Source organism: Crotalus tigris, unplaced genomic scaffold (genome assembly GCF_016545835.1).
Source record: "Crotalus tigris isolate CLP2741 ecotype Arizona unplaced genomic scaffold, ASM1654583v1 scf7180000019630.4133010339:1179603, whole genome shotgun sequence".
Lineage (NCBI taxonomy): Eukaryota > Metazoa > Chordata > Lepidosauria > Squamata > Viperidae > Crotalus > Crotalus tigris.
In genome coordinates this window covers 887925-907071 of record NW_024097627.1, presented here as the reverse complement: position 1 = coordinate 907071, position 19147 = coordinate 887925, and the positions used below count along the sequence as shown (strand labels likewise).

Here is a 19147-nt window from a genome sequence, read left to right as displayed (position 1 = left end):
CAGAAGTTTTGGTCACTTCACATGACCCTGGGACCATCATAAATATGAATCAGTTGCCAAGCATCTGAATATAAATCACAAGACCCTGGAGATGCTGCAACATTCCAGCTGATCGGCGCTTCTTCTGGGCTCAGCAGAAGCACCAGGATCAGCGCCGAGCTCCAGCTGGAACCTGGTGCTGATCCTAGCGCTTCTACTGAGCCCTGACAGTCACGAAGAAGCGTTGATCCTGGTGCTTCCGCTGAGCCCTGACAGCTCCAGCCATTTCTCGCTCAGGTTTGTGCAGTGCTGCCACCGGTTCAGCTCATTCCCCTCCCCCACTACCACTTTTCTAGGATGGTCGTGTACCACCTGCCAGGTGCCAATGTACCACAGGTGGTATCTGTACCACTGGTTGAAAAGCCCTGGAATAGAAGATATCCCTTTTAGCTCTGTTCTGATTGATTGGATTTGTTTTATTACTTAATACAATTTTATCAAAGGTACTACTGTATCTATAAATTGTTTGCCTATCAAACAATCAAAATTGAACATTTGTATTTGTATTTATGCAGTATCCTAGATTTTACTGCATTTCCAGTTCATTACCATATAGTTCAACATTATATTGGACAATATTTTTTCTTTCTCAGTGAAAATGATTAAATGAACATCCACCTGGGGGGTAGGGGCTGGAATAGTCTCCTGTCTTAGGGAATTGCTGAAAGTAACACAATGTTCCCTTGCCATTCTAAAAGAGATGGACATATTGAATACATGTGAAAGCCTGGATTTGTTTTTCCCGTCAGAAAAACTTGGCACTGACCACGACAGAGTGAAGTTCAAAAAACTAGCAAGTCAAATACACTACATAAAAGTAATATTAATTAGAACATGTAGCAATTCTCTGCTGACCATTAAAATATTATCTGTGTAACTTGGCACACTTCTATTTTATTCTGATTTTAGCCAAAAAAAAAAAAAATTCTAGAGAGAATCCAAGTTGGTTTAATTGGCAATCTGATGCACATTTATGTGGGAGTACCATAAGTCCCAATGGTATTTACAGTGAAATAGACACACATTCATTTGTCTTGATTCTCTTCTAGCTATCATTCTGAAACTAGAGAACCATATATATTTAGATGCTACTCGTATATTCATGTAGATATGGAAACTTGATGTTTGGGTGAAGGGGCAAGAGTATTTACACATCATTCTCCATGCTGAGCTGTTTATTGCAAGGACAATTACCTGTGTTCATACAATGCACTAAAAGCCAACAAGCTATACATATCTTTTATGCTACTCGTGCAAGTCTGTTAAGGTCTCAGTTACTCAGTTATTTGCCACTAGAAAACAAAAGAAGAACTGAGTAGAAAAATTAACACTTTTCTCTACCTAGTGTACTCATATCTGGCAATATCTCTGCATCTAATTGAGTGGGCTTGTTAGACTTACCATTTTGTGATAACAATGATGGTTTGCTAACATGTGAAAGCTATCGAATCAAATGACTCAGGGTGGCAGAGTTCACTCTGAAGAAGTTCTAATGTAATATTTTCTATAAAAAATATTTCCATCTCACATATACGACTCTATTTTTCTGGGGAACAATGACAATTGAAGATGATTTCAGTTTTAGTGGAGTAAACAACCACAGTGAAAAGTGGAGCCAGTGATTGAATCAACTTCTGGAACTGCTCTCCAGATTAAGGAGAGAATTTAGGGTCCCCCAGAGTGCTCTTTACAACTCCCTGTGATGAGATCATAGAACAGTGGTCTCTGCCAGGTTTAAGCGCTCGGGGAGCCAGGAGAACCAGTTTTTCCTCTATTAAAATCAGCTTTGTCAGGCAGTTGTTCAGAACCTTCAATGGGACACTAGGTTTGCAACTTGCCGTCATCATAACCTTTATTGGAAATGGCTTGTAAATTGCTTTTTTGATATTAAGAACCTTCATAAAGACAAGTTTTATTACACTGAGTGATTTTCCATCAACCCTCGGTAAAAGAAGCTTAATTTAAGTTTGAAACTTTTTATTTGGAGATAAGCGGCAAAGGAGTGGTTAGAAAATTTTAGAAAGCTTTAAAATGGACTAAGGAGTCAGATTGACTCAAAATTAGATTTTGAAATACATATAAAACTACTTCCTGTAGTTTGTTTAAAATCTTGCTAAAATATATGAAGATTTTGAGTCTTAAGTGTAAGAAACCTCTTACTGGTATATATTAAATGAGAGAAAAACATGGTAAGAGGAGACCTTGAGGGCTGGTTACTAGATGCAATCAGAAAGAACTAAACATTAATTGTTGGATGCTTTGGATATTGATTTAAAATTGACAGGATACAAGAGTTAAAGTACAGACAAAGACTTTATAAAGAACTTACAAGTTAAACCGACTGAGGTTTAATAGTTAAAAAGGACACACAAATAAAGGGGCACCACAAGAATGATCTGGATATGTAGATTCTAACTCAAAAAAGTGACTTTAACAATTTATAAAAGAAATATGCTATATTTATGAAGGAATCCCTGAGATAAATCAGCATTTGGGACATCAATTGAAAAGAATAAACATCAAGACCTTTGAAAGTAAAATGAAGGTTTACAGTTATCTTACCCAAGCAAAGTTAAAATATATATGATTCTTTTTTTAAAGCAGCTTTTAATGTTTTTTTCTGGATTAAGTCTGAACATAAGACCTTACAGAATTGTTTATAGATAATGTATGGAAAGAAGAGAATTTCTATTGCATTTTTAGAGAAAGTGAAATTGAAAGGCGATGAAAAAAAGTTGATAAATTGCAGGACATCATTTGAAGGGATTAAATATTAAAAATTCTGATGTGTTCTTTCTGGTAGCTTCTAATGTACTTTTGCTGAATAAAAGGTTTTATTGCTAATAGATAAAAGTTGAGATATGGGATAAAGAGGTTTTTGGTTGAAAGAAGGTATTAAGTTATTGAAAATGTTTTCATTTGTCTTGATGAAAGGGGAAGTAATTTCTTTCTATATTTTTTCTTTGGTTTCATTTTATATACTTTTCCTCCCTTTTTCCCTTCCTCCCCCCTTTTTTTCTCTCTGCAATTTTCACTGTTTCTTTTTTATATTTCTCTTCATCTGTATTAGTTCTTTATCTTTGTATTTTGCAACTGCAATAAAAATTATTATTAAAACTATGACTTTAGATGGCCAAATTAGAAATTTATATATATATATATATATATATATATATATATATATATATAGATATAGATATAGATATAGATATAGATATAGATATATAGATATAACAACTATTTACAATGTTAAAAGAAACAATGTAGCTTTCGCTGGTCCCCTGCCAGCATCCTCAGAGTAACGCTTAGGGGCTGGGGAGATTCTTTTTATACACCTTATATCTAAAACATAAATAACCAGATCCCAAGCCATGAAGGTCTTCAAGGATTGGAAATACTGGAGGCCAGGCAAGGCTTCCTGAAGTTTTTAAGCTTCAGCATTTCTGAGCAGCTGCTTCGGACTGAGTTTCAGTTTAGTTAGCTGGCACGTTCTCATTTCTAAATAATCGTTCCAGGATTCTGTATTGTGTATCCGGTACCACAAACAATGAAACCACATACACAAAAGCAATCAGGCCAACATTTAAAAAAAAATAATGAAGTGTTTGCTTCTACTTATAGGAGTTACAGTTCTCACATTTTGCAGTATCATGCTCAGAAAAGAATAACTGCTCCATAAGTTCTTCTTTATATTCCTGCTTCTGACATTTAGAACACTGGAAGTCTTCAGAGGTAAGGATTAGAAAATCTTTCTTTTGAAAGATTATTACAATTATCCTGTACCTTGATTTTAATCCTCCATACATTCCTTGGGTTTTGTTTTCTGTTCTTAATTTGCTTTGCATCAGGGAGTTAAAACCAGACTTTAATTTCCTTTAAGGAGACCTGCTGAAATCAGGGATAATTATGATACAGTATCTCTTTTCTTTCAGGACTAAGCCTGCATCAATGTATTTAAATTAATATGATGTCTATAGGACTCTATTTTTTTCTATGAAAATATTTACAATGAAGATATTTTAAAAATATACAGATGAAAATATGACAGCTGTTAAATATATGGCAAATGGTATAAGATAGACTCATAATGGAATTTTTGAAATCTCATGTAAAAATGTTCCTAATAATTTTAGATCTAAATATTTAATTGTTATTGCCTAATGAATTGTGCCTTAAATTTTACTTTTAACATGAAGCTGGAATCAGGATCATGAAATTAATACTTCATGAAAATTAAGGATGGGAGATAACTTTCCATCCAATTGTATAGATCTTTTATAAGCTGTTAATAGCTTATACATAGTTCAACTAACCTTTGAACATAGTGTACTAAGAAATTTTTGTAGCTCTTGGATTAGCAGAGGTTAGCCCCCACTTTACTCAGTGAAACATACTCCACCATATATGTGCATAGGACAATCATCTAGGGCTGTTTAGAGCTATATACTAAGCCAGCAACTAATTTTCCATATTTTCACTCATGAGGTTGTGTGAAAGCAGTCAAGGTTCAATATTTTGCAAACCCAGAAAACTGGTTTTGGTAAACTATATTTAAATAACCACAGGTAAGCATTTTTCTTGGTAACTTATTATTAATGTATTTCATTAATATATCAGATACTTTTTGGAAGATAGATATCATTTCATTTATTTAGAATATTATGACAAGTACCAGAAAACTGGGAGAAAATGTTTTTATTCAGAAGTATGAATTTAATGGAGATTAAGCAAATAAATGGAAGAGCAAATAAATATGAAGCCATAGAATTGCCATTTAAACAATAGTCCAATTTCGGTTTTCACAAATTGAGCATTTGCTAACATCAGCTGTAACTTAGAGTCACCTTGGTGAAATGGGCTAGCATAGAAGTTTAATAAATAAGTTTACAATATGTTTTAACAGGTAACACTCAACAAAAGGCGAGTAAGGAAGATGAAATTTTGGTGGGTTTTCATTCTTTTAAGTTTATTTGTTTTTCAAATTGAGGCTAACCCTGAAGTCAGAGTAAGAATTACACAAAGAGGATTGAATTATGGTAAGTTGATTTATTTTTATTTTGCAGCTATACTTCAATATACTTCAAAACTTTTACATAACACAATGGATTTCTTCGAAGCGTCTTAGAAATTGGAATGGTCACCTCAGGGAATTTAAGTAACTTGAGTCTGTAGCGTACATATGCCTAAAATGCTGTCTGTGAACATGCTTAAGAAATCTCATATCTATAAAATAGAAATTAGATTGCATACCTACACAAGTCCTTCCTAACTTTCTAAAAGTGAAATACAATAAGCATTCCGGGGAACAAACATATTGATACAAATAAAATCTTCCTTATCTTCCTTTGCTCTGGAACTTCATTTGCAAATTTTAAGTCCCCGTTAATTTCTCCTCCCTTTCTGCATAGTTGACAAAATAGCCTTCTTTCTTGATAATATTCCAAGGTAAGTAGGAAGCAGGATATGAGGAATTAGAGAAATTACTAAGGAATCTGTCCCTAATTTTCTACCTCCAAACATGCTCACAAGAATATTTGGTTGGGTGGCTTATGAATTCAAGTAACTAATAAATAGACCAACAGATGATGTATTTCTTTTAGCAAAAGAAATTGGAATGAAGCTGCTTGAACAAGAACTAAGAACAAGAATATTTCCCGATGAGATTGGCACTGAGAAATATTTCTTTGGCATAGTTGACTACACAGTATCAAGGTATTTGCCTATCTGTGCTATGTATATATTATCTTATCTTTAGTTTCAGAATTTTGTGGCAATACACTTTAGCTTCTTGATATAAAATGTATTTGTTTATTTGAGTTTAACTGCTGCTGTTTACATTTTTTTCTATAAATGCATAATTTATATTACAGTTATTCTTTTAATTTCATAAGACACTTCAAAGAATTTTATTCTGAGTTAACTTTACATGAAATAGATTAAGTTTCATTTCACCTTGCAATATGATATGTCAAGATTCTCTCTTCGTAGGATTCAAATCATGTCTATTTCAATATATAATTCTTCTATGATCCTGGTGCCTGGGAATGGTATTAAACTATTAATTAAAAATGTTTCTGTAACAATTACTACACACTGGACCTTGAGCAACTGGCTGATGTAAGTGCAATTTTGTACAACTAAGGTCTGGCTATTTATTCTGTTACCTGACAATTAAAATAAGCACTAGATTAGCTACTTTAATCCAGATGGCATTTAAGTTAAAAATTAAACAAGGAATTGAAACACAAAAATACTTTTTAAACTGAATTGTATTGAGTTTAACTATTGATATGTCTTCTTATTTTTACCTGTGTAGTGACTATCAGGGAGAAGTTGAAATATCCATTTTAGGATTGTCTGTTACGATAAATATGATTGTGGCACAAAATAACAGAGGAGGTTTGCTGGTGTCTGTTCAAAACTGCCAACTGAGCCCTGGTAATATTGAAGTCCAGCTTAATAGTGAAGGAAGGTAAATTCAAGAAATATATTATTTAATGATATCTAATTATAAGGAACTAATGGGGTCTATTTTTAATGAATTTTTGATATATTGAAGACTGCATGAGTGTTGGAATTTTGTTATTTGTATGATGTTGCAAAGATAACATAAATTGTAGCAGAATTTGGTCTGTTGTATACAAAACCTGATAAACATCAAATACTGATAAACCCGGGGTTCATTCAGGTCACCGTAATAAGTATATAGATATATATACCTGTAATGTGTAGGTTAAAAATTGTATGCATTAAAGGCTCCTGTGTATTAGAAACATCCAGTCATTTACACACAGTCCTATGTTTGTCTGTTGTGAATTATGCCCCATCAAATTAAATGGCATTTGTAACATTCAGGTAAATAGCTCAGTTTTCCATCTTGTGTTCCAAATGTGGAAACCAAATGCAGAACGCAATCATTTTAAAACTTCTCCAAAAAGTAGCATGCCATGAGGCAGTATTGTAATTATTAAGCTTCATACCAGTTAACTTTCAATGAGTATTCAACTTTTGCATATGGCTGCATATTTCTATTATCTAACAAATTAAATTATGAAGTAATTAACATACATTTCTGTTTTTTAATCTCCAGGTGGTATTATAATGCTTTTGTTCAACATTTGGAAAAGGTTATACGTACAAGATTGGAAAGCCAAGTAAGTTGTTTGGCTTTCTGAAGGAAACTTGAGTGGATTATAAATTTGCCTCCAAAGAACAATACATTCTTTTTCTTAGTCAACTCTTTCCTACTCTTGATGAAAGTAAAAAATCTTATGTATATACATATTTTTTTCACAGCTCTGCCTAAATATTGTATTAAGAATCCAAAAGGAGGCTGAAGTACTTAAAGGACTAAAGGGTGAGTCTATGACAAACTATATTTTGCTGATGGACTTACTGTACTGTAAACTAACAACATTTGAGCAATGTGCAAAATCTTTAAAATTTAAGAATTGTGCAGCTGAAAATGAAGCCATTCTGACACTATTTATATTGATAAATACTATTTATATTGATACTTACACTGATACTGAGTTAAGGAAAGGGTGTTTAAAACAGCACAGCTTTCTATACCCAATATAGTAGGATAGTTTTTCAAAAGTGTGGAATTCTATTTGTTATCCATACACTCAGTGATTTTTTAATTATGTGTTTCTGTCAGTTGAAGACTTCCTTTCCAAAAACAATTTCATATTTCTATCTTACCTCTTCTCGATTTGTACATGAAAGACCTCATGAAAACAACTGTTGGAAAGACAGCCATTGACTGAAAATCTCAGTGTGATATTACTGGAAATATATTTCAATATTAATAAAATATTAACAAATAGAGGCCCATTTCTACCAACTGCATGAGGGTTCCTTTCCTGTTACAGTTCTATAGTTTTCAAACTGCTGTTATGGCATCCAGTAGTACCACCCTTCTAAGGAAATCCTATCACCATTTCACTTTAGAGTAAAGAAACCCTAAATGCAGAATTTAGGTTTGGTTTGTTGTAGTAAAAGTACATTATTAAACTTGTGCTAAACTCACATGTAGCATGGAGAATTTCTCCCTTTCTTAAATGGGAATGTGATTTATTTCATTTATATTGTTGATTATTTTATTTATGTATTTACATTATTGCTGTTCCTTCTGTGGAAGCTGCATTTTGGTTAGGTTATTATAAAAAGAAGGCTGGATATATGACACACTGTTTCACCATGGTATAGCTAACTAATCAAGAATAGTAGCAAATACAGACCAGAGACTTGCAATCTCTTTCTAGTATCTCACATCTTTTATCAAAGTATTTCGTGGCAGTTTTCATTTTTTACAACTATGGCCAATCTGCTCATCTTCGGGACATGGATTAGGAAGGATAAACAAAGAATAAAAACTTTTTTTTCCTCTTAAATTAAATTAAACTATCAGTGTTATCAGGAGATTGGATAATTTCAATATTATCTGTGCCTAATAGGCAATAGGCATTGCTCATGAGCAAACAAGATATGTCTCTTGCCATGCTGCTAACATTTTGATCTACTTCAAGTCTTGTGTACTAGTTGTTTCAAAACACTTCACTTGATTAGCTTGTCATCTATAAGATTAATGATAAGGTTGTTGGATTTAGAAAGGAAAATTCTTGAAATTCCTGCTGTGTGTGAGGTTTACTGGATGACTTTGAGATGGTCATTGCTTTACACCCTACCCTACCTTACAAATGGTGTGGAGGGGAGAGTATCTGAGGTCTTGAAGAAGAGAGAGTTTGAGAGATCTCAATTTCCTTTTTTCAATAATGTTGCAGGTGTATTCTGGATTAATCCCTTTATCCAAGTAAAGTATTCATTTATTACACCTCCTGAAGTCTTTAAATCCTATGTTGATCTGGATTTTAAGGTAATCCTGTTGGTTGTTATACTATCTGAAATTGTAGTTTAATAGGCTATTTTTGCTTTAACAATCATCTAGAGATCTTCAAAAACCTAAAACATTGTTTCTTTACTTTATAAATGTATTAAACTTATAAATATAATTGTATGTTATTATTACACTATTAAATTGATAAAACTGTCAGATTCTCTGATTCAAAATGTTCGTCCATTTCTAGGAAATGTAGATAAACATTTTGATTCCTGTATTTCATTCATTTATTTATTTTATATTTATTTTATTTTAGCTTACTTGTTTAATTCTTAGATTTTTTTCATAAAATACAAGCAATCTATCACATCCCTCATTGGGATGGGACAGAAATTAATAATAAAAACTAAAAGTAGTTAAAAGTGAACTTAAATCTGCCTTCCTTGACCATTTCAGTGTGTGTAAACTCCATAATACCCAGCCATGCATGAGGGATGATGGGAATTATAGAAAAAGCACAGAATAAGAATAGAAAACTGGAAAAATCTGAAAGTCAGAAGTGAAATAAATCAATATCTAAACAAGATATTGCAACTGTACATTCCAGCACATGCAAATATTGTCTATCTTTTTAATATAATTTTTATTGAAAATATTAACAAGAAAAATACAATACTATACAAATATTATAAAAGAAATAAAGAAAATAAAGAATAATGAATAAGAACGAAAATAGGAATAGAAATTAAAAAGAAAAAGCTTCCATTTTTTTTTTTTTTATTGAAAATTTTTAAATTTTTACAAAAACAAATCCCCTTCCCATACCCCCCCCCAACCCTACCTCACCCCCCTCCTCCCCAACCTCCCAAACCCTCCCCTAGACTTCCCAGAGCTGAGTACAGGCTTAATTGAGAAAAAAACTTAAAACACTTTTAAAACCTAAACAAATTTAAATACAATCATCATTCTATATAAACTCCCTCCAAAAACGCAAATTTAAACATTACTTTCTTTGAATATCTATAGCTATAATGTAAAATCTAATTTCTCCCTCTTTCTTTATCCTAATACAAAAAAATAAACATATAAACCTTTGTTGTACCATTAAAACTAAATACTCTTAGAAAACTTAAAGTAAATACATATTTCCTTCAATCTTCATAATCTTCTCACCTATCCAAAAAAAAAAAAAAAAAACTTAAAAATCCTAAACAAATCTAGACACATTTAGTTAAACAAATTATTTTCTCTTAAAAATATTAATAATAATATTTAAAAGCTTGAAACACTTTTAAATCCTAAACAAATCTAAATACAATCATCATTCTATATAAACTTTCTCCAAAAACACAGATTTAAGCATTACTTTCTTTCCTAAACAAATCTAGACATTTAATTAAGCAAATTATTTTCTCTTAGAAATATTAATAATAATATTTAAAAACCAAATTTAAGCATTACTTGAAACTTAAACAAATTATACTCCCTTCGAAACACAAATTTATTAGAATCCCCTCACTGAAATAAACAAATTATAATCCCTTCAAAACACAGGTTTAAACAATATTATCATTAAAGGTTTAAAACTTAAAACTGAAATATATTATTATCCCAAAACACATATTTAGACATTACATAAGACATTTTCCAAAAACGATATAAGTTTTACTTCTCCCACAATCTCAATAGTAAACTTCTTGTCTAAAGTTCTCATTCAATGTCCATAATTTTCTGTCCAATAACCAGTTGCACCCACTATAAACACAAACTTCTTATCTAAAATTTTCATTCAATATCCATAATCTTCTGTCTAATAGCCAGTTGCATCTACTATAAGCACAATCCATATTGGTCTCTCTTACCCGCAAGCATCGAAAAAAATGCGTGGAATTCTGCCCTTGAAGATCGCTCCAAAGAGTTTGTAAGTCCTGGTTGACCCACCAGCTCAGGAATCAGTACCTGTGAAACTTCCTCAACCTCCTTCTTCTGTTGGTCTTTCTCTTTAAGAAGAGAAAGCTTCCATTTTTTTGACAGCAGTTATAAATGCATTTATATTTTACCCTCTCTCTAAAGTTATATCAAAATATCTTTTTCAATAAGTTACCATTTCTAAGCTTCAATTCCATAAATCACAAGGTCATTTTTTTCACAAAAAGTCCATAAGCGATTTCCCATCAATAATAAGTGTAATATTTGATGCATATAGTATATTGTATTTCTAAATTAAATTTCTAGTGTAGGTTTTGACCCTGTCCTAGATGCTGGCAAAACACTTAATGAGCTTGAACTCTGTGCTGCACTTCTGATTCAAAGTTGCACGAGAGAAAGTGGAAAACATTCAATGTATTGAATGAGAGCATTTTTTTCAAATATCAGAAATGGAGGCCATAAGGGGCAACTGATTTTTTAAAAGACCATCCCCCCTTGTCCCTGCGAGTCCCTTATAAAAATTTGTAGCTGCATAAATGGAGTTAGATCTTTGGAGCTGCATTTTTGAATTAAAATTACCTCACTCACTAGTGGGAGACTTTTAGCTAGAATGGTAAAGAAATGTATGAGCAGTCATGGACATTTTTTCAGACAAGGAGGTATCCTTATAAATGAAGCCCACTGAGTGATCATGGAATACCTGTTTTGTCCTGCAAATAACTTTCTATAAATATATTTTTCAGGTTTCTGTGTATTTTTCAAGTAATCATACAGAGTCTCCCTTTGTGGCAGTTCCCTTCACTCTTCCAGAAAAGAACAACTATATGCTCTTCAGTGGAATTTCTGAATCTTTGCTAAATTCTATTTCATTAACTTATTACACTACTAGAGTGTCAAAGATAACTTTTTATGAACAGGTAATTATCAATAGTATCAATAGCATTATTAGTAGTGTTACATATTTTGTGAATGAGCCTGAATTTACGAAAAGTCCTAAGTGATCTTAAAAAAATATGTGGGTTCATATATGTGGTCAGATCAATGTAACTACTAACTCAAGTAAAGCAACTGATTTGGATATTAAAAAGGCTGCAAATATCTGTAATTTAAACTTGTGTTCATATTGTTGCTGTTCATATATGACCAGCAATTAGAAAAGCAATAGTTTATATTCCAACTCCCTATTATGTTGTTAACACTGTGCAGAATAACTTTCATCTCAAACCAAGTTAATAGATGACTAACAAGCGATTGACTTATCCTAAATTTTGTACATTATCTGGTCTCCCTAGGTTCAAGGTACTTTTTATAAAAGGGGCTACAAAGCACAATACAAACTCAGGTTTGCATCTTCCTCATCCATCCAGTCACTCATTCCATTTCAACTAAGAAGCATCATTCTCACTGTTCACTAGGTGACTTAAGCCCCTCTTTCTTGACCTAGCCAGTCTCACAGAATTATTGGGGGGGGGGATGGAAGTGGGAAGCACTATGTAGGCCATCTTAAGTTTCTGAAGGAAAGGTAGGATATAAATTTGAAAAATAAATGTGTGGAGAGAGAAATGAACATTTCTGCTCCTATGCACACAATACTCCACAAGGATAATCAAGGGAAGGGATCTAAGTTAGCCTTCATTTAAAAGATGACTAGGAAACTCATATATTTCTTTCATTTTGCAGCATTCTTCATACTTTAATTTAACCACAGATACTTTAAGCAGAATCATTCCTCAAGTAAGCATCAGCTTTTTAAAAAACTAAAACAATTGTGAGTTTATAAGCATGAACATTGGATAAATACTGATTGATTTCCAGTTTTCGGTATTTACTTTTGATAAGATTGTCTCTTTCAACCTGCAGGAAATGTGTTCAATGTCAGGGAATTCATGTTGATATTTGTCCATTTCCTCCTGCAGGGAAATTAATGATTTGACTGAATAATGAAGGGAAATATTAATCCAGCTCCACTAAGATCACAATCTCAGCCCATGCAAACAAATATGAGATCTGATTCTTTATTTTTGTATCTAGTCTATAAATTAGTTACTCTCACCAAAGTATGGCAGGAGCAGATGTGAGCCATAGAAATTTTGTAAATTTTGAATGACAACATGCACATAATGTGTAAATAATATGTAGAAATATAAGAATGTTATTACTCCTCATATTGCTAATTCCAGTTTTGAAATAACTACACTTAACAATATCAGAACATAAATCTCACTGGAGAATGGTATTATATGCCCAAGTAAATATGCATGAAATTAATCACATAAATATGATATTTTAGAGTAATGATACATATCAATGTAGATTTGGGGCCAAATAATTAAGACCCTACTTTTTTTCTTTATGCAGGTTATGCAACATTATACCAAATCACATCCAGTAAGAATGAAATTAATGGTCACTGCAGCCCCAGTTTTAAGACTGAAAAATAGCAGTTTCACTATAGAGATTCCTTGTTTTGTAGTAGTATCTGCTCTTCTGTCAAACTCAATGATGAAGCCTATCTTTGCCGTGAATGCAGTAAGTAATTATAGAATACTACAACATATAAAAGTAATTGGTTGAATAAAACTCACTTCTTCCCGGCCACTTATTATAAAGATGATCAAGGGCCAGCCAATGAAAATCACAGCTATGTAATAATTTGATGTAATGTGCTCAGCCATTGGCAAAAGTAATTAAAGCTCTTGTTTTCTTGGTTCCCATCCATTTTTGTCATTTCTGACATTTTATTCTGTTTTTATTTTTGTTTTTATGCTGTTTCCTTGTTTTATAATGTTTTCCCCATATCCAAATTTACCACTGCCTTGGTATCTTGCCAATCAGATTTGTTGGGTCTGATTTCACTGAGTTGTCTTCGGTTCTCCATACCTCTCCTGGGAATCCCTTCCAGGATGTTTTCTAACTTTATACTGTATTATAAAAAGGCAAATCTAATAATGCTAATCTGTTGGCAATATTTTAAGATTGGCTAATTGAATTCCTCTTTTACAAAGGAAGCAATATTTGCTTTTGAAGCAAAGTACAAGTTTATGAGCTTGTCTCTCTGATATAATTGTCATAGATAATGGAACCATGGGGTGTTCTCTATTGTTATTAGTCTGTCCTTGACTTGTTAGTTAGGACAGTGTTGTTCTTGGCTTGGGAAGAAGAACCACATCATTCACTGAACCATATAGAGAGATTGTCATGTAGGTGAATTAAAGGACTCCCTCCTTAACAGGGTTTTTAATATACACACCATTATGTCTATGCTCATTATTCAAAACTTGTTGGCATTCACATTTGTAATTGGTGCTAAGAAGATTGTAGTCTATTTAAGAACTGAAATTAATGAAGTTGCTCACAACCAAATGGTTTAAATGTTCTGTCCACCTCTTAAGCCAAATGAGAAGTAAAAATGTCATTTTTTTCAACTTTAATAATGTAACTTTGTTCTTCACCTAAAGAAACACCCAGAGCTTTTACATAAGATTAACAGCAAATAAGTCAGCCTGTTCCCCAGCATTACAATCTATTGGATGGAACACCACCTCAGGTTACAAAAATCTTAAATTACCTATTAGAAACAATTTGGAGAGAGGATATATTGATGAAGTAGACCATAAAAATTCTCTCCTATTGAATAAAAGATCAGGAACAAGAAAAAATAACTTCTATTTTGAATACATGAATAGAACACTCTAGTTTTAGCCCAAATATACCTAAATGATATTTTGTCCATCTATTAATGCTTTTTTTTCTCTTTGTAGTCTATAGGTCTGAAAGCCAATGCAGTAATAGCTAAACAAAAGCTAATTGTCTTATTTCAGCTCCAGAGGTAATCAAGAGACTCAGACCATGATTACAATTGAAAATAATAATTACTTTCCAAATTTCTCACTTGGGACTGCCATTGCTTCATTTACACAATGTAAAAAGAAACATAGTAAATTTGATTTTTCCAGCAGACAGCCTTTATGAATATAATAATAATGGACTATGCTAAAAGAGGGAAGTCTAGCATTGATTTTCATGGGAAGAATGAATGAACAGATTAAAAAGCAAGATATTATTCACAAAAAGAAAAAGAAAACAGCCCAGAGACTTCTTGGTACACAGAGAGAAGTTTATTATACCAAATAAATTCTTTCTCAGAGACATTTTAATAACTTTTTCCAACTCGTCTATAAATAGCTAGAAACAACATTCATCAATGCATTGTTTAATTACTGGCCCTCTGCCTTTCTTCCAATACTGTAACTTTTTTCCTTGTTCATATTTTCCTCTCTGTTCCCTGTGCTCTAGTTGTGCATTTGTAAATACTCATTGATTACAGGAATGCTGCTTAAATATTCTGTGCCATAAGGAAATTTTCCATGTAAAGTAGTGCCTTGAACCTCCCTATGTGCTGTTCTGAGTACATTAGGAAAATATTTTATATCATTCTGTTCCCAGAGTAGCTGATCAGGTGAATTTTGATAAGTAGAAGCAAGACATGCACCCAAGAAGACCTTCCCACTCATTTTCTGAAATATCTTTTCTTTAATGATACACTATTCCTAGTGCTGAAGATAATGAATTGCATCAAGAATACTATCTTACATACACTAATCCACATTAGTAATATTGCTACATCTTATGATAAAGGAAGTTGATTACTCTCCCAACTGTTTGCTGTGATTTATCTAGGAAGGTTGTAGGCTTCTCTTCACCAGATATGTTCAAGAAAAACCTGGGTAGATGTTTGCTGGTGAGCTCATTTTAATTTAATTGGTTTCCTGTTTTAGAATAGGTGTCCTCTTCCAGCTGTAATAATTCAAAATTAAAATGTTAAGATTTACAATACCAAATTATTATATTCCTATGTTTTATTTTAGGTTATATCTGTCTCTGACTTATTCAAGCATTGGCTCTTTCCAGGTAAATGAAAAATGACAACAATTATAATATAAATATGTATTAGAATACTTGTTGTGAAAATATAAAGCAATGAATTGTGAAAATACAAGGCAATGAGTTTTAATTCTGAGCTTAATCCAGCAGTTAAAAGCAGGGTTTTCCCTTAGATTGTGTGAATGAAGGGGCAATCTGACCTATTTCCACTTATGTCCTTTTAGCTATACAGAAACAGCTACATAATATTTCCAAGCAGTCAAGACATATATAGTAAGAAATGATCATTTAAAGAGAAAATAAATCCATCCCACTTCATTACCCTAAATCTATAATTTAAACATAGGTTTATTGAAAAGAAAATCAAAGGAGAATAAAGGATAATCGTAGAAAGGAGGACAGTCATAAAACTACATGCTTATGCTCAGATTTTTTACCTATTTGTATACTTCTTATAATAAAGTACAACTCAATATATTTGCTCTTGACTCCACAGCAATTCATAACTAGATAGCTATAGAATCATAAGGCTTGAGTCCATTTTAGTCTTCTGCCCAAGAAAGGAGTCATACTATCCTGGACAAATGATTTCCAATCTTTTCTTGAAAATTCCAGCAATGGAGCATCCACACCTCCAGGAAGCAAGCGGTTCCACTGATTAATTGTTTTTACTGTCAGGAAATTCCCCCTTATTTCCAGGTTGAGTCTGAATAAATGCTAGAAGCAAGAGGAATTACCAGGGATAAGAATAGACTAGGGACAAGAAGAGAGGGCTTTGGTGAAGTTTTATATTAATCAAGTCGGGTGATTTTTATTGTTTTTCTGGTCAATGGGCAGTATATATTCTTGTAGAAGTAAATTCCATCAGGTGAGAGATAGTCAGAATTGGGAATCTTAAGTATTTGTAAAATAATGCTGCTTGAGATATGATTAGACAAAATTTAAAAATAGAGTCAACTCAGAGGAGAACCTAAATGAAGCAAACTAGTCAAGGTCAGACTTTGCCTAAATATATGTCTATTTTCTGGAATTAGTGTTAAATATAACTTTCTATTATATAGGTCCAACATTTGAAGGACTTCTTATCTTACTCCTTACAAAATACAGTAATTCCACCAATCAGTGGTAAGAATTATGAAAACTTTCTTCTCAAGTTATGGTTCTTATGTCGTAATTTAAGTGAACAAATATTTCCAAGATCCTAGGTCTTATAGAAAGGTATATATAGCAGAAGTAGCCATCAACTGAGATTTTGTTGCTCCTTGAGAACAAGAATCAAAATGTAACTGAACCTAAAATCATATTTAAAAACAAATAGAACCATCAGCAATAAAATGCAATTAAGTCTTGAAAATAATAAATACAGAATAATAAATGTCAATATGATCAGAATCTACATGTACTTATTTGTTAGATTTATATCCAATCTTTTATCCAGAAACTTATGGAGACAGACAGACAGACAGATGTTAGATTTAAATCCCACCCTTATTTTGTCCAACCTTGTAAACCAGCCCCTTCTCTTATTTTCCCCACAATCACTCTGTGAGGTATATTAGGCTGAGGGGAGATGACTGATCCTAATGGCTAAGAGTTGATTTGAACTTGGGCATTCCATGTTGTAGTCTATAACTTGATTACACTATGGTGCTTTATAATTATTATTCATTCCTAGGAAGCCATCAAAAGGCTTCAAATTCTCCACAGCTTGTGTTACTAAGAAGCATCCATATTGCATCTGTTTATTGTGTATTTTCCTTTTAATGCCATTTTGTTTGTTTGTTACCTTAAGCTGCACTGAAGAGAGGATTACAGTTACCCACAATGGCCAAACTTGTTTTTTCTGAAGCTGTCACTGAAGTTAACAAGGTAGAATTCAGTTTTCTTTGCAAAACCTCCTCTTTGTTTCCTGCTCTTTTAAAATGCAAAATGATGGTGTCCTTGCTGATGAAACAGTTTAAGTTACTGAGAAGATATGTCTGGAAATATTCAGAACTTCAACCACAACTCAAATAACAACAAACTGCAACCCGCCTTGTTTTTAATTAAATAATCAGACATTGGCTCAAAATCTAGCATCAGTAGATAAACATTGGTATAATTAAAAACTGGAGGGCTTATTAGACTGATGTGCCTCTCCATCCCATAACATTTATGCAGCACCTTCATTTTCTGCATGTTAATTTGATTGTGTGAATTGTACCTAATTCTCTGTCTCTGTGGAGGCAATATGAGCTGACGTGACTTTGGTGCATGGTCACTCAATATGAGGAGACCCTTGAAATGGGGGTCTAAGTGGACTTGGCATTTTAGCAGGGAACCTGGAGCATTGTGTTAGTTTGCTTTGTGAAACACAACCCTGTTGAATATAAAGAAAATAATCTCAGCAACCATTCCAAGTTAATTATAATACAACTATTTCAGGACTGCTATGTTAATTAACACCTGTAAAAGAAACCACAACCTCAATCTCAGTTTAAAAGGGCAGAATCAGACATCTCATTTAGCTCTTTCAGGCTAGGCTTTTTGCTTGAAGTTTTCTTGATTAAAAATAGCAACTTTCAAGTCAGCAATGAAGTGTCCTAAAAATTGATTTAATTTTAAATTATGAATGTGTTATCTTGTAAGCCCATTCTGTTTCAGAATGTCTCAGAATCTTAAATTATACAATATATGAAATTTAGTTCTACAGGTTTCACATTTTAAACAATATTTTAGACTGCCTAATAACTAAAGTCCTCTCAGCAAAATAGAGGTAAGTTAAAATTGTGCGTCACAAATCCACAAGAAAACAATGATAATAAAATGCTGCAAAATACGGTCAGCAATGAGGAGTACAGTTAGCGCATTAGTAACATAAAAACCAAACAATGAAACTTTAAGTGTAATTGGAGATGATAAATTATTTCTTTCTGTTGCTGTTTTTAACTTCCCAGGGATATATACTGATTTCCACTGATCTAAATTACAAATATTAAGGAATCGGATGTTTCATCAAATGGAAGAATTACTGTGGAATACTTAGCACTCTGTAAGCAGTTTTCTCTAGATGATTTAAAGAAGATCATGACCTATCATTTGAAATAAAAGTGGAAAAAAAAACAAAACATTGACCATCTATAAACTTCCAAATACTACGGACAAATAATTTGTTAGTATAACCACATCACATTTCAAAATCTCAAAAGTTTGTTTAATATCACTATTACTGTTTGTGAAATAATCTGTTAGTATTTTCAGATTCTTTCTCAGGCATTGCACATGCAACCTCTGTGTTTTGGAATTAAAGTATTTATTTTAAGAAAAAAGGCAAATGTATAAATATTTCTTTGGGCCAAGAAAAGGCACTTTCAAAATGGTCTAACTTGTGAAACAATATCATGGAGCTGATTATTTTTATGCTTCTCAGGACCTAGCAGCATGCAGGATTACCAGATGTATGATTAAATAAGA

General features: G+C 32.5%; 1 protein-coding gene across 1 annotated transcript; it reads left to right on the top strand.

Annotated features, from left to right (window-relative positions):
- The first annotated feature begins 1855 nt into the window (after positions 1-1855).
- LOC120317370 (BPI fold-containing family C protein-like) lies at positions 1856-18879 on the top strand. Its single transcript, XM_039363930.1, has 17 exons — positions 1856-1984; positions 3661-3771; positions 4943-5075; positions 5640-5751; positions 6028-6156; positions 6356-6511; positions 7130-7193; positions 7336-7396; positions 8826-8917; positions 11554-11727; positions 12491-12544; positions 13169-13339; positions 14572-14639; positions 15679-15721; positions 16756-16819; positions 17487-17563; positions 18631-18879. Exons 3-17 carry the CDS (start codon positions 4973-4975, stop codon positions 18670-18672), a joined length of 1410 nt encoding a protein of 469 aa, XP_039219864.1. The 5' UTR covers positions 1856-1984; positions 3661-3771; positions 4943-4972; the 3' UTR covers positions 18673-18879.
- Positions 18880-19147: the final 268 nt, after the last annotated feature.

What these genes read in the sequence shown, in the direction of transcription:
- LOC120317370 (XM_039363930.1), top strand. Translation starts at nt 4,973, where the DNA reads ATGAAATTTTGGTGGGTTTTCATTCTTTTAAGTTTATTTGTTTTTCAA. An exon ending in GTTGACTACACAGTATCAAG is followed by an intron (nt 5,752 to 6,027) that starts GTATTTGCCTAT and finishes CTCTCTTCGTAG; the next exon opens with GATTCAAATCATGTCTATTT. An exon ending in CTGTCACTGAAGTTAACAAG is followed by an intron (nt 17,564 to 18,630) that starts GTAGAATTCAGT and finishes TTAACTTCCCAG; the next exon opens with GGATATATACTGATTTCCAC.